The 13,760-nt window shown below is 27.7% G+C and overlaps 1 protein-coding gene and 1 long non-coding RNA gene across 2 annotated transcripts; both read right to left on the bottom strand.

Annotated features, from left to right (window-relative positions):
- LOC110271308 lies at window positions 7,860–11,540 on the bottom strand. The gene is made up of 3 exons (XR_002361914.1): window positions 10,671–11,540; window positions 10,024–10,074; window positions 7,860–9,783 (listed from the first exon to the last, which is right to left on the bottom strand). It is a non-coding gene; the product is annotated as an uncharacterized LOC110271308 (long non-coding RNA).
- On the bottom strand, window positions 11,813–13,006 carry LOC107637190 (F-box protein SKIP23-like). The gene has a single exon (XM_021122617.1). It carries the CDS (start codon window positions 13,004–13,006, stop codon window positions 11,813–11,815), a length of 1,194 nt encoding a protein of 397 aa, XP_020978276.1.

Raw genomic sequence — 13,760 nt, 5'->3', positions numbered from 1 at the left:
CAAATACTACTATTTACTATATATGATATGATCTTGTTGAATATATTAGCCTTACTTGTTGTATGTAATAAGCACCATGTATATTTACATCAATGTCCATATAATATTCTTATTTTTATTTAGATGATACTTATTTTTGTTTACTGTATATTAAAGTGTATTTGCAATTTCAAATTTTACAAGAGAGAATTTTTCTTTTATAAAAACTGGAACATCCAAAATAACATATGTCCCAAATAGAGAAAGATATTTTTATCCGTACGATTGTAATACTGTAAACAACATAAATGCATTAATTTAATTTTACAATGCCTTTGTTAATTTAAAAATATTATACACACAAAATTAACATATATATATATATAATATCCTATAAAAATAAAATTTTTAAATGAAAATATAAAAATATATTTATTTATTTTTGTAATTTTTTATCATTTTTCTCTTTCATTAATAATAAAAACCCAATATACAAACTCAACACTTATGAACATACATCTCACTAGAATGAGAATTATTATAAAGATTTATATCACTAAAAAAAGTATGTTCCAAAAAAAATACTCTAATCTCGCCACTTATCTTCGACAGGTATAAAAGGAATAATTTAATTTGTGGTCAAGAAAAGAACCAAGCCTCAAATTTGTGGGCAGAAATATTTTTTTCATTGTAAAATAAATTGGAAGGTCCGATTAGCATGTTTAAAAATTTTTTTAACATTAAACACAAATTTAAGGATCAGATTTATATATTTTAAAAAAATTAAAATAAAAAAATAAATTTGACCTTTAGATTTGTATATTTAAAAAAAAATTAAAAATCACAAATCTAAAATATCTAATTTTTAGATTATTAAAAAATACCACTAGAACAACAAACACCAAAATTAAAAAGCATACTGATGAAGTTTAAACTTTGAAATGAGATTCTTTCCCAAAGTATATATATATATATACTATTCTATTTGTTTAAACCTTTTTTGTATTTGTAAATAGAAAACATAGTTAAATGAATAACACTTTATTTAAATGTTAAATAGATATTAAATTATACATGAGCTCAAAAAAAATAAAGAAATAACAAAAAGCTAATTTTAAGTAAGTCATCTCAGAAGCTAACATCAGTAAAAATAAAATGTTCAATAAACTTTGTCCCAAATAGTTTGCAACTTGCTCTTCTCTATGGAGCATGAAGATTTACATGTTGAATGGAACACTACCAGTTCATAATGACCAAGGTCTGGATATCTTTAATAACAATTATTAATATTCCAAGCAATCAACCTAACTAATGATTCCTAAAGCCACCTTGCCATGACAACATCAAACATCTTCTTAGGCCAAGAAAAATATACCTCAAAATCACATCCAAAATTGTTCATATTTTACCACATGTTTATCTTCGTCAATGTCATGTGTCACCCACCATGTTGGCTCTTGAGTGCCAGCTACCATGCATTAGTTGATAATATTAACTAGCCAATAAAATTAAGACACACAGATAAAAAAGTTAGCTAGTGTATAATTAGTTTTAAAAAAAACGGTAATTCAATAAATATTACCACAATTAAGGCTGTTCACGGTGCGATTTGGTTCAGTTTTAAGAAAAAAAGTCATCCGATCCGAACGCTTAATTTATGTGCGGTGCAGTTTTGATTGGATGAACTTTTTTTGAAAATCCGATCCGATCCGATCCGATTATAAGCGGTTTGGATCGGTTTAGATTTGCGGTTTTCTAAATAAAAAAATTAAATACATATAACAAGTCTTAACATCAAATTTTAAATAATCAACAATGACATAACAAGTCTTAACAAATCTTAAAAAGTCAACGATAACATAACAATAGAAATAAAATTATAGGTTAGTTAAAATAAATAAATAAATAATATTTTAAACATAAAATATTTATTAAATAATAATAATGATTGGATTGGATCGGTTATGAAAAGTAGATCCGAAATCCGATCTAATCCAGCGGTTTTGCAAAAAATAGAATCCAATCAAATCCAAATTAGTGCAGTTTTAATCCGTTTTCGATTTGGATTAGATTGGATGGACGGTTTAATTTGGATCGGTTTGAATTTGAACATCCTTCCACAATGGTAGAATGGTATTTACAGATCCAGAACCATTTTTTGATGGATTGAGCCTTGAGTGAAATAGACAATAAACAAAAAGAATGAAATTAGAAAATGGAATATTCCAAAAAAAATGTATGTCAAAATGAAAAGAAATAGTAATTGGACACCCAGTGATTTAGAAATAGATCATTTCTATTTTTTTTTACTTAAGTGTGATTTCTCTTTTAATTTTATAAGTGGAACCAAAAATAAATAAAATAAAGAGAGCAATAAATAGTTAAATTAAATACTTGACACTATCCAATTTTTTTTTCACTGAAAAGAGAATCCACTCCCCAATGATTTAAATGGTTAGAGCTGGTTAAAAAAAGGGATGATACAAATTAAAGTAATAACAAATTAAATATACATAACAAGTCTTAACATCAAATTTTAAGTAACTAACAATAACATAATAAAATTTAATAATATCTTAAAAAATTAATAATAACATAACAATGAAAATAAATTATAGGTTAGTTAAATAAATAAATAAATCTCATTTTGAACATAAAATATTTATTAAATAATAATAATATATGAATAATATTATATTAGTTTTGTGAAATAAATTCGAAATTCAATTGACCCATGCGGTTTACAAAAAAAGAATCCAATCAAATTCAAATTAGTACAATTTTAATCGACTTTCAATTTGAATAGAATTAGATGAATAATTTAATTTAGATCGATTTAAATTTAAATACTCCTATTTACTATTTTATTTTGCATTAACCCCTTTTTTTAAACCACATTCTAACCATTTAATTTACTGGATGTCCAATTACTATTTCCTTTTATTTTGACACACATTTTTAGAATATTCCACTCTAATTATATTCCATTACTATTTCATTCCAGGCTCAATCCATCAAAAAAGTGATTTTGGGAACTGTAATTACTATTTTGCCATTGTAGTAATGTCTTTTGGATTACTGCGTTTTTTTTAAGCTAATCATACATTAGTTATCTTTTTCCATCTGTGTACCAATTTTATTGATCAATCAACCATACTCAACTTTAGCCACCACAAAACATTGGCCACCACACCAAAGAAGTCACCTAATTAAAATTATTCTTTAATCTAGTTGCCTTCAGTTTACATCTAAAGTTGCACTATTTAAAAGTTTTTAAGATGTTAGAGGAAAGACTATTATTAATAGAGTAATACTAAGGAATTAACCTACTTTTTTTTTTACTAACATCAATCAACTTTTTAAAATTTATTTTGTTTATTTAAATTTTAATTTTTAAATTTTAAATTATAAATTTAAACACTAAAATTAATTAATATTAACCAATTAAAAATTAATTTTTTATATTTTTCTTATTAAAGTCATGTCCATTTGTTAATCTCCACTTCCTTTGTAATTCTTCAAATTCGCAGCACAGTTTGATGCTACTAATGTATATATATTTGGTTGGGTAAAAATAAAGTAAAAGTTTTAATGGATGAGGTTAACACATGTTCAATGAGAAATGCTAAATCAATTCATGAGTTAATATAAGTCATATTTACATCATAACGATGTATAGATTATTTTTTATAATTTTATTACAAATATATCACACATAATTGTATGCTTTACATTAAGTCACCAAATTAGAGAAACCAAGATCTCTATTTATAAATAAAAACAATAAATTTCTTATAGTTAACATTAAAATATTAACGTAAAGAACTTTCGTCATGCTAAAATTAATTCTTAATAATAGAAAAAAAATTCCAAAGAGCTCGTAGTTATAAGTTAAAATTGAATAATACATAAATAAAAATATTACAAAAACTTAAAAAAACCAATTCATGGTAAAAAAAACACACATTGAAACATATGCATTATATATAATGAAAAAATTTTCCAGTACACCACATTTAAAATAGAATCGTCATTTAGTGAACTATTGTTAAATGTGCTTCTACATACTTTAAAATACATAGCATAGAATTCTCCATGACTTAGAATAGTATTTATCATTAAATAATAACAAAAAATGCACATACTTTAGGATAAATTGTAAATATAATTCAATGTACAACACTTCTTAATCAATGGTACAATTGAAAAATTTTCATTTAGTTGTTCTTTAAGTTTTTCAGGTCTCGCTCTACTTATGTGAGACCCTCAAAATCCTAATAACAATTCAACAGCACGCAATTAAATAGATAATTGTTTTATTTGGCAGCAAAATGAGGAGAGAATAAAAAAATAGTACATGGTAAATAATTGTTTTCGGTATTAGATTATTCATAGTATAAGATTTCAAACTATTACTCGACAAGTGAATGTACGTACTGCTAAGTAACATGCTTTTTCATGAACTCAAAAATAATCCTAAGTTCAAAAATCAGGAGAATAGAGAATGATAGGAAAATTAAATTGTCTAAAATGTTGAAAACATGAAAATAGCAAATTAAGAGAGACATTAGTATAATATCAAATTGTACATCTACTTGATATGATAGATGTTCTTTCAATTGAGACAATTATATAAATATTTAATACAACCCCAACTTCTTTTCAAATTAAACAAAAAATAATGATCATGTTGCTTAGAATGAAATTTATCCCAATTTCCAACAAAAAAGAGCTCTGCTTTGACAATTGATTGGGAGGAACAATAAATAAAGAATTAAGAAAAAATTTCGAGAAGAAATTGAAAAGTCTGAAAGCAAATGAACTTGCAAAAAGAAATTAGTGATCTTATACAGCTATGATGGTTTCAGTGGTTAAGAGAAGGGGGTTGAATCTTAGCCCCTTTTTCATTTGCTAACATTTGTTGGATACAGAGGAGACTTTTCTGTTTTTAGCTCGTCCCTAGCCACGAGACATTTTCATTTTGTCTCGTCACTTGGCACGAGACATTTTTGGTTTTTGCTCCTGTGCAGTAGAAAACAGAAATGGAGTAGGAGAGGAAGAAAATTACACCCAGATATATCCTGGTTCGGCTGCTAAGTGCAGTGCAGCCTACATCCAGTCTCCATCACAACAATGATGGAATTTCACTATAATCAAACAGATTACAACTTGTAAAGTGCTAACCCAACTTACAAGGGGATTCCCACAGAATCATGAAACACAACATAGATGAACAAAGGAACTCTAAGACATCTATGGCTTTTTCTTTTAATTTTGCACTCTAGTCTTTAGGCTTTCTTTCTCCTCCTTTCGGTAGCTCATTTTTACTTCCATGGCTACCAATGTTTCCTGTGTAATAACCGAAGAGAAGAAAGAGATGAGAGAGAGAAGTCAAAGTGGAACTAAAAGCATGTAGTGAGTTTGAATAAAGTAAAACAATGCTGAATTAATTCCTACTCCCCTTTCTTTCTTGGTGGCGTGTAGCAATAATGACCCATCAAATCAATTATAATCTCTCTCATGTTTCCAATGCATATATTAATTCTTCTCAATAAATTTTGAGTTCCATCACATGTTAGAAGAAGAGATCCGTTGAGGTCATCAAGCAAATTGCAACATTTGCTTTCCTGATGGATTTATTTTCGGATCATGCATTGGATCTTTCATCAAAGTTGGGCTTGGTTGCAACCATTTTTGTTCTTGGCCCATTAATAACATTTGCTTTCTTGATAAGAGGTTGGAGCAAGTATAAAGCAAATGGAAAGCATGTAACACACTTGGGCTTAGATCACTCAAAATCATTTGGGCCTAAGTGACATTAGCCACATTCATTTTTGTTATCAAAACCGAGGCTGAGTGTAAATTGGGCTAGCATAATAGATTTGTTTTCGGCCCATTATTAAACCTGCAGCAAAATTATAAAATATATATTGAATGAAAATTCAGATTAATAATTTTGTAATAATTTTAATAATGTTTAGTCATCACAAATATTAATTTAGAGTTTTCCAAACTCATCAAGCTAACAATTTTTAAAATGTGAAATTTTGAGGTCTCTAAAAAATAAACTAAAATTAGTTTAGATCAACCATAATCCATAGGGATAGACATAAGAGACCCAATACAATCATAATTACATTTTTAATTAATTAATTTATTATCCAAGTGAGAAGAAAAGAAATAAAAAATGAAAAAAAAAAATAAAAAAAGAAATACAGAGAAGGTATCTTCACATAAGTTTTGAAAGATAAAAACTTCGTTAAAGCAAATTTTGAGCTAAGAATATTTATGAATGGAGCCATTGATAAAAAAATATCATTTTTTATTCATCCATGGTAATAGCTTTACGATTATAACACACTAAGGCCTTAGCTTCAATTAATAAAGAACATGCCAACACTACCAAGATTAATACCACCTTTCACATTTTTTTTTAGTTTCTTCATTCCATCATACACAAACGCTATCAAATTTAGAAAAAAAAAAAAAACGAACCAAAGTATTTAAATTAGTAAAACAAAAAAACAAAAAGGAGAATTGTGTTTGATGCAAGAGATTCTGTTTTGCAGAGCCTGATATGCTAAAGACACAATAATCTCAAATTGAATATTTCCACCAAATCAACAATTTAAATAAATTAAATTTTCTCACTGTTCTCCTAGAAGCTTTAGTTAAATTACAAAGTTCTCTTAGACAAAAAATGACAACGTTATCCGGAACTCAATGTGTCTTTGGTTTTGGACATACTTTTTTAAATAAACTCCATCATTGCCAAATGTAGCAGCAACTTCACCCTTACCAAACCTTAAACAAATTAAATATAATTTTTTTTTTTATCAAAATGGCCATTTACATTGTGATATTGTTATAATGGCTAATGAAATACAAATTGATAAGTGAAGTTGGACTATAAATAATAAACTAACTCAGGTAATAAGTCAAGAACACTAATTCAACAAATTTATCTGTAACAAAATTTTGTGTGTCAATTAATGTAAAAATTTTAACATTATATTTTTATAAGATTTATAAATCAATACATCTTAATAAAAATCAATTTCAAATGAGTGCATTACCCGTGTGAAGCACAGGCATGTTTAATGTTCCAAACTACATAGACAAAATGAATTAAGAAATAATGAAAAAATACAAATGCAGAACATATGATGGTTAAAGTGATACTCCTGCATAGAAAAATGTATGAACGAAAAAATAACATTATCCTAAAGCAGCATTTAACATAAAATAATTGAAAACTGAATAGAAATGACTTAATAGAAACATAATAAAAAAAACAACTACAACATAACCTAAATTGATTGCTTACAAAAGGCTTTAATAAAACTCATATAGATAATATATATTAATTTTATCAAACCAACCTTGCTACATGGTAACATGACACAATTGCTCAATTGAATGAACTATTGTGCAAAAAATCATATATTGCATTAAGTCATACTTCAATACTTCATTTATAAATTGAACAACCTAAAGAATGTGCAAAATTAAGGATGCAAAATACTTAAAAAATAATGAACTACTTAAAAAAGTTCGATTGCATATTATAACTTATCAGTTATCACTCTATCTATTGTTACATCATGAAAAATAGGCTAAAACTTCCTGGTCATTTATTCACCAAATCTGACAGCAAAATTCAAAGCAAACTACCAAAATCACAACATAAAAAATATGAATAGTTATGCATCACTTAAGTATCGAACATTAACATTAGATTAAACCAAAATTAAAATTTACGAACACATACAATGACAACAAAAAAAATAAAAAGAGAATTTCGTTCTCTTTTTTATTCATTTTTTATTTGAAAAAAAAGAATAAAAAAATAATTTCTCTGACCCTCAATAATCAAAATAATAATAGTATATCAATAATCATACATTCTGTAGAAAGAAATAAAATAACTAATTGCAAACTCTATTTTAATTATTTTTTAATATCTACCTAGGACGATTCAATATTGGTGAATATTAACATTACTCTCATCCGTCATAAGCATAAAGAAGCATGTTGCCTTACTTATGTTAGTTAACAACAATAGTTAATGATAAGTATTATAAATTAGCAGCTAATCTGACTCCAACCAAAGAAACTATCATCTAGCAGTATCCATTCTTTTCCATTACCCATTTCATATACTTATTATTGCTCACCAAAAGCTAGTACCAAATAGCATAAGTATTATTTGTTTTTTCTTTTATTGTAACTCCCACCAAAGAAACTACCATCTATCAACGATCATTCCATTCCATTACACATTTCACATATTTACTATTGCTCATTAACAGCTAGTGCCTAGTAGCATAAATATTATTTGTTCTTTCTTTTAAAAAATTAATAGTCTAATATAAACTAAGAATGTTTTGAATTTTGAATGTAAGTACACCCGTTATCTAAAGAAATAGATAGTTCACAATTTTAATTTAAACACATTGTTATGAACAAAATGTATCTGAAAAATATAGTGTGAGATATATGGCTCAGTTAAATTACAAAAAAAAAAAAATTTAAATAGACAAATAGTAAACACACCAACAATAACATGAAGAGAACTTCTAAATTTTAAAGAAAAATATAAAATTCAACCCAAGATTAATAAAACCACTACTATCCTTGCAAAATTTTAAGGTGTTGGGATTAACAATCCCCCATGTATTCCAATCTAAAAATTATAATAAAATTAGAAATTTAAAGAAGTAAAACATATTTTTTTAGTTTCATAAGGACTTCAATTAAAGACTTCAATTTGCTTTTATTGCATGCTAATAATAAAATTTAACCTAAAAATGCCTCCTAGCAAGTTTAATACAATTTAGTAATCAGCCATGAATTTGAAGACAATCTACATTTAATTAAAGGTAAAGCTCTCACCAAAAATGAGATGACAACTACAATAATCAAGTCCAAATCATTGTATGTAAAGCTTTAGTTAACAATATCAATTTTGCATCAAAATACTACATGAATGTAATTTTTGTTTTGGGAAAACTGAGATCCACAATCCAACATGGCCAAAATCTAAATAAATTCTTTATTTATATTACTAAGAAATTAACCATATCAAAAAATTCACCTTAAAAAATAAGATTAAATCAAATAAAAACTCTCTTTTTTTTCAAGAGGTTTCTATAACGGGGTATTAACTCAAAATATGAAAAAAACTTCCACGAATTATTTGTGCAATTAACCCAAATAAACCCCAAAATAAAAAAACTCATTTCAACATTTCACACAAGAAAAAAGAGAGAAAATTGCACAAATCAAAACCATCAATAGATTATCTTCATTAGGTAAGTAATGTCGTCAACTTTTGTTCAAAACATGATTTAGTTTATATTACCATGCCGATGAAATTAGCAATCCTCAAATCTTATTACTGGCCAAAAGTAAATACCAGAACCTTTGGTGAACTAAATCAAATGAGCCAAATGATCCATAAAACGCAGGTAGAAGGTACCATATATAGAGCTTCTGAAATTTGTATATAAACTTGGAACAAATGGGTTGACTATTTCAGTATAAAATATCATTGTTAGAACCATGAACTATAGTATTGGATTAGCAAATGAGCAAAGAGCAATACGCAAAAATTGGCAACCATGAATTTTGATAGTAAAGGAGAGGTGGATGCTAATAAATGTATAACATTATTTACTAAAACTTACACAAAATAGTTGGTGAGAACTAATCCTTGAATTTACTCATTACTTCATGAAGCTTCATAATATGACGTGATAAATGTTCCGCTACTCTATTCACTTGTGTCAATCTAATGGTAGCCTACATTGAAAATCGGAGACCAAGAGGTATCTTATCAAAAGAGTTGATCCTGTGGACCAGAATTAATACTAAGTTCAGAATCAGAAGAAAATAATGAACAATAAGAACATGAAAAAAAAAAAAAAAAGAAAAACTACATAATCCAGACCCAATAATAATCTGCATTACTAACACAATGACTCTAATCAAACCCAACAATAATCTCTATGAAATCATAACTCTCTTTAGATGTTGACATACCTCCTGAAAAAATTTAGGCTTGAATCATAGAGATGTAAAGTGTCTTAGAATCTATAATCAAATATATAGATCAAAGTTCATAGTTAAAATTCTAAAAACCATAAGCAAATAAATGTCGAAAAAAAGAATGGTACCATAATGAGGAAAATCACACATGGTAACGGACAAAAATCTGACCAAATAATAATTTCTTATCAATAAGATAGTAGAAGAAAAAACTATTTTAATGCTTCATGCATAGAGATTTAAAAAAAAAATTGAAAAACATTCTTTAAATGGATTATTTTTGCCAAACATATAAATTTTCTAAATTAAAGAGGCAAATTTGCCAAACATATATGAAAATAATTTTAAAAAAATTAAAATAAAAAACTAAATAAAACTCATATGCGGAGGATACTGCTCTAAATATCCCAATAGCAAAGTCTGAAGAAGAAAAAAAATTAAAAGGTCTAAAAATCCACAATACAATACACATTTATACTATCTATTAATATAAAGAGACCAACACACGCCAATCTGAACAGACCTTTTTTGAACATTCTTCAATCTCAGACTTAAACCTAAGTAAAAGATAAATGAAAAAAAAAAACATTAAATGTCAAGAGAATGATGATCAAATTAACTAAGAAGCCTGGGAGATATACTTATGATGTATGTCCAGAAATCTCACAGTTGTAGTGGCAGCTTCAGCCGCATCCAGCATTGCCTGTGCCTACTTGCACTATACAAACACAGTGCCCAATAAATCAGTCATAAAATGTAAAAATAAAGGGAAAGAAAAGAAAGAAACTCTTATCATTCTTAAGTAATATTACTATATATCGTACATGTGAATATAATCATTAATTAATACATAAAAAAAATCAACATATGAATAAAATGGTGCTTTGCTCACGAATACAAACATCACAACTGAAACATCTATCTTACCAAAATTAACAAATATCATATGCAAATAACTAACCTTCAATTGTAAAGTTATCAAGTTTTGCACGGCTAGCAACTAACGCATATGCATAATTGAAAAACAAATCAGCTCTCTTCAACTCTGTTTCAGATGGTTCAGGATTCTCTGGTCTATTGATGTGGAAATCACATTGCATTTTTTAATAATTGATTCTTGAAAAAAAATTTGCAGAGGAGAGACATGATAGTAGCACATTTTACTCAGAGAGAGAGAGAGAAATTATTTTCTCAGCTATATGGAGGCACTTAAATGGTTTCTTTAGATCCGTTTGTTGGAATAACAAACAAATAAAAATAAAAAGGGGAAAACAAAATCAACTCAGATAGATATAAAATTTCATAACTCAAATGAATGACCTGGTTATGATGCCTGGCAAGCACAACCACAGGCGCCAACAGCAATGCATTCACAACATCGGCAAGATCAGAAACAATAAACATAATAGGAGTCACCACTTGAAGCTTCAGCTGTCGCCACAACAGCAGCAACAACATCAGCCTTCAGAGGACAACCTGGCTTCCTCTCCACCCAAAAAGATACCTTGAATTTTCACTACCTAACAATCCTCTCTTAATAGTTTAGTATTAGTATTAGATTAGATTAGATAGATATATATATATAATGTATTGTGATTTATAATAAAAACCTCCAAAAACACTTGTATGCTAACAATCACCCAAAAAAACACAAAGTCTTGTATGCTAATAGAAAAGGTGATAAGCGTACCTTGATCAAAGGAAAAATAAAATAAATATATAATATAAGAGACTTGAAAGTCCAAGGTAAAAAAATACAAAATACAAAATAAAAAAAGCTAAGCTAGGGTAATATCCAAATAGGATGACAAAAAAAGTTCACCTCTGTTAAAAATGTTTGGTAACTCCCATCTTCCAAATCGAAGATGCCAATCTCATAAGAGGGAGTAGTGTTTTCTAAGTACACTTCACGCATTTCATCTGTAAAGTAGATTTGATTTCCTTTGCAATTTAAAAAGTTGCTTGGCAGTATTTGAACAGAAGAATTGAGTCCAATTACTAGTATGTAATTCTCCAAACGGTATATTCTTGACCATGTTTTCTCATTTTTCTTCAATTCATAGATTTCAAATTTGAGAGTCTTGCCAAACCACTTTTGATTCTTCATGCAATACCTATATCTTGCCCCTCTTACCAGCATCAATAAACTTCCATTATTACCTCCAATTAGATAGTAACAATTTAACATTCCTACAATGGATGGAGGTGGTGTGGCTTCATGTTTTCCTCCCACTGGTTCTGACTTTATTTTTGTATCAAATTCATATAGTTGGCCTTCACCGTCTACTACAAATATTTTCTCTTGAAAAAATATGACATCATGAACGTTGTCTTCTAGATGTCTTGTTGGAAATCTAATCCATCTCTTATCGTTGGGCATGTAAAAGGCCAATTCTAATGATAATCCATATATGACCACTGCTATAAAATCACTGTCACTGTCATTGTTAGGAGCGGAATTTATAATAGCCTTCCAAACTTGGGTTTGATGCATGAAAATGGTATTTCTAGTGATAATTTTACCCTCAGAATAGATAGTACATTCATCGCCATTAATATTAATTACATTTGGAAGAGTTGAAATTGGAGGAAGATCCAAGTGAACCTTTGTAAATGGATTTAACATTCTTATCGTACCCTCGTATACCATTACAATGATCAACCATCCATGACAAGAACCACACATGCTGTTGTCTTGCATATCTGGTAAGATGAGGTGGTAAATCCCCTTCTCTTCGAGACTACGAGTGTCAAGAATTCCTTCATCTTCAAGAGCATGAGTTTCTTCTTTAGCAGCACTGTCCGTAGATAGTACCAGCCACGGAGCTTTATTGCCATCAGGAATCTTTGGAAGTTTCAAGTTCCATTGCTTACAAACCAATCGAAGTTGAATGTAATTGTCATATGAATAGAACCGCTTAGTAATTTCGCTAAACAAATCTTGATGAATGTTTGACCATCGATCAAACTCACCCATTGCAAATTTTAGAGGAGACCCAAACTGATTTATAGAATATAAACGAGAGGATTATTCAAGGTGAAAACTCATCTGCCATCGACCTGGCATAAAGTTATTTTTAAATGCCTAACACGTGTTACTATTTAGTTTGAAAAAAATCGCTTTATTTTTCTACAAATGGTTTAATTAAAAAAACCGATTTGACTATATCACATAACTACTCTTGAAAAAAAAATTTTTTTTTTTTTGCGTATTATTCTTAAATTTCTAAATGATGAATTTAATTCGTTCTTTTTCTTTATTTCTTTTATCAATTTTTTTTAAATTTATCCATTAAATTTTTTTTTATATTTTATAATAGAAAAAAACCTAATGAACATTGAGCTGGTCCAATATACTCGGTAATTTATTTTTTTAATGATTTTTAATTATAATTTGGGTTAAAAAAATTATACAATAAACAATTAACTACAATTGCCAATGAGTTATAACTCAAATGATATAATCTCTCCATACTCATCTAAGAGGTTGTGGGTTCGAGTCTTCCTATTTTCGGTGTCATATCCAAAAACAACTTTATGTAAATCCCCTACATATAGGCCTTTCTAATTGATATTATTTTGTCAATAGTATAACAATGTATAACTGAATAAAATTCATTAAAAAGTAAAACCGAATTCATTTTTTATATATAATTAAGAATTACACTATTTAAATCTCTTTTCAAATTAAATCAAAATTAAATTTTAAAATTTTAAAATAAAAAATTTAA

The sequence above is a fragment of the Arachis ipaensis genome, chromosome B04 (assembly GCF_000816755.2).
Source record: "Arachis ipaensis cultivar K30076 chromosome B04, Araip1.1, whole genome shotgun sequence".
In the NCBI taxonomy this organism is placed as follows: Eukaryota; Viridiplantae; Streptophyta; class Magnoliopsida; order Fabales; family Fabaceae; genus Arachis; species Arachis ipaensis.
Note: the sequence above shows the minus strand (reverse complement) of the source record. Positions and strands in the feature narration are given on the sequence as shown.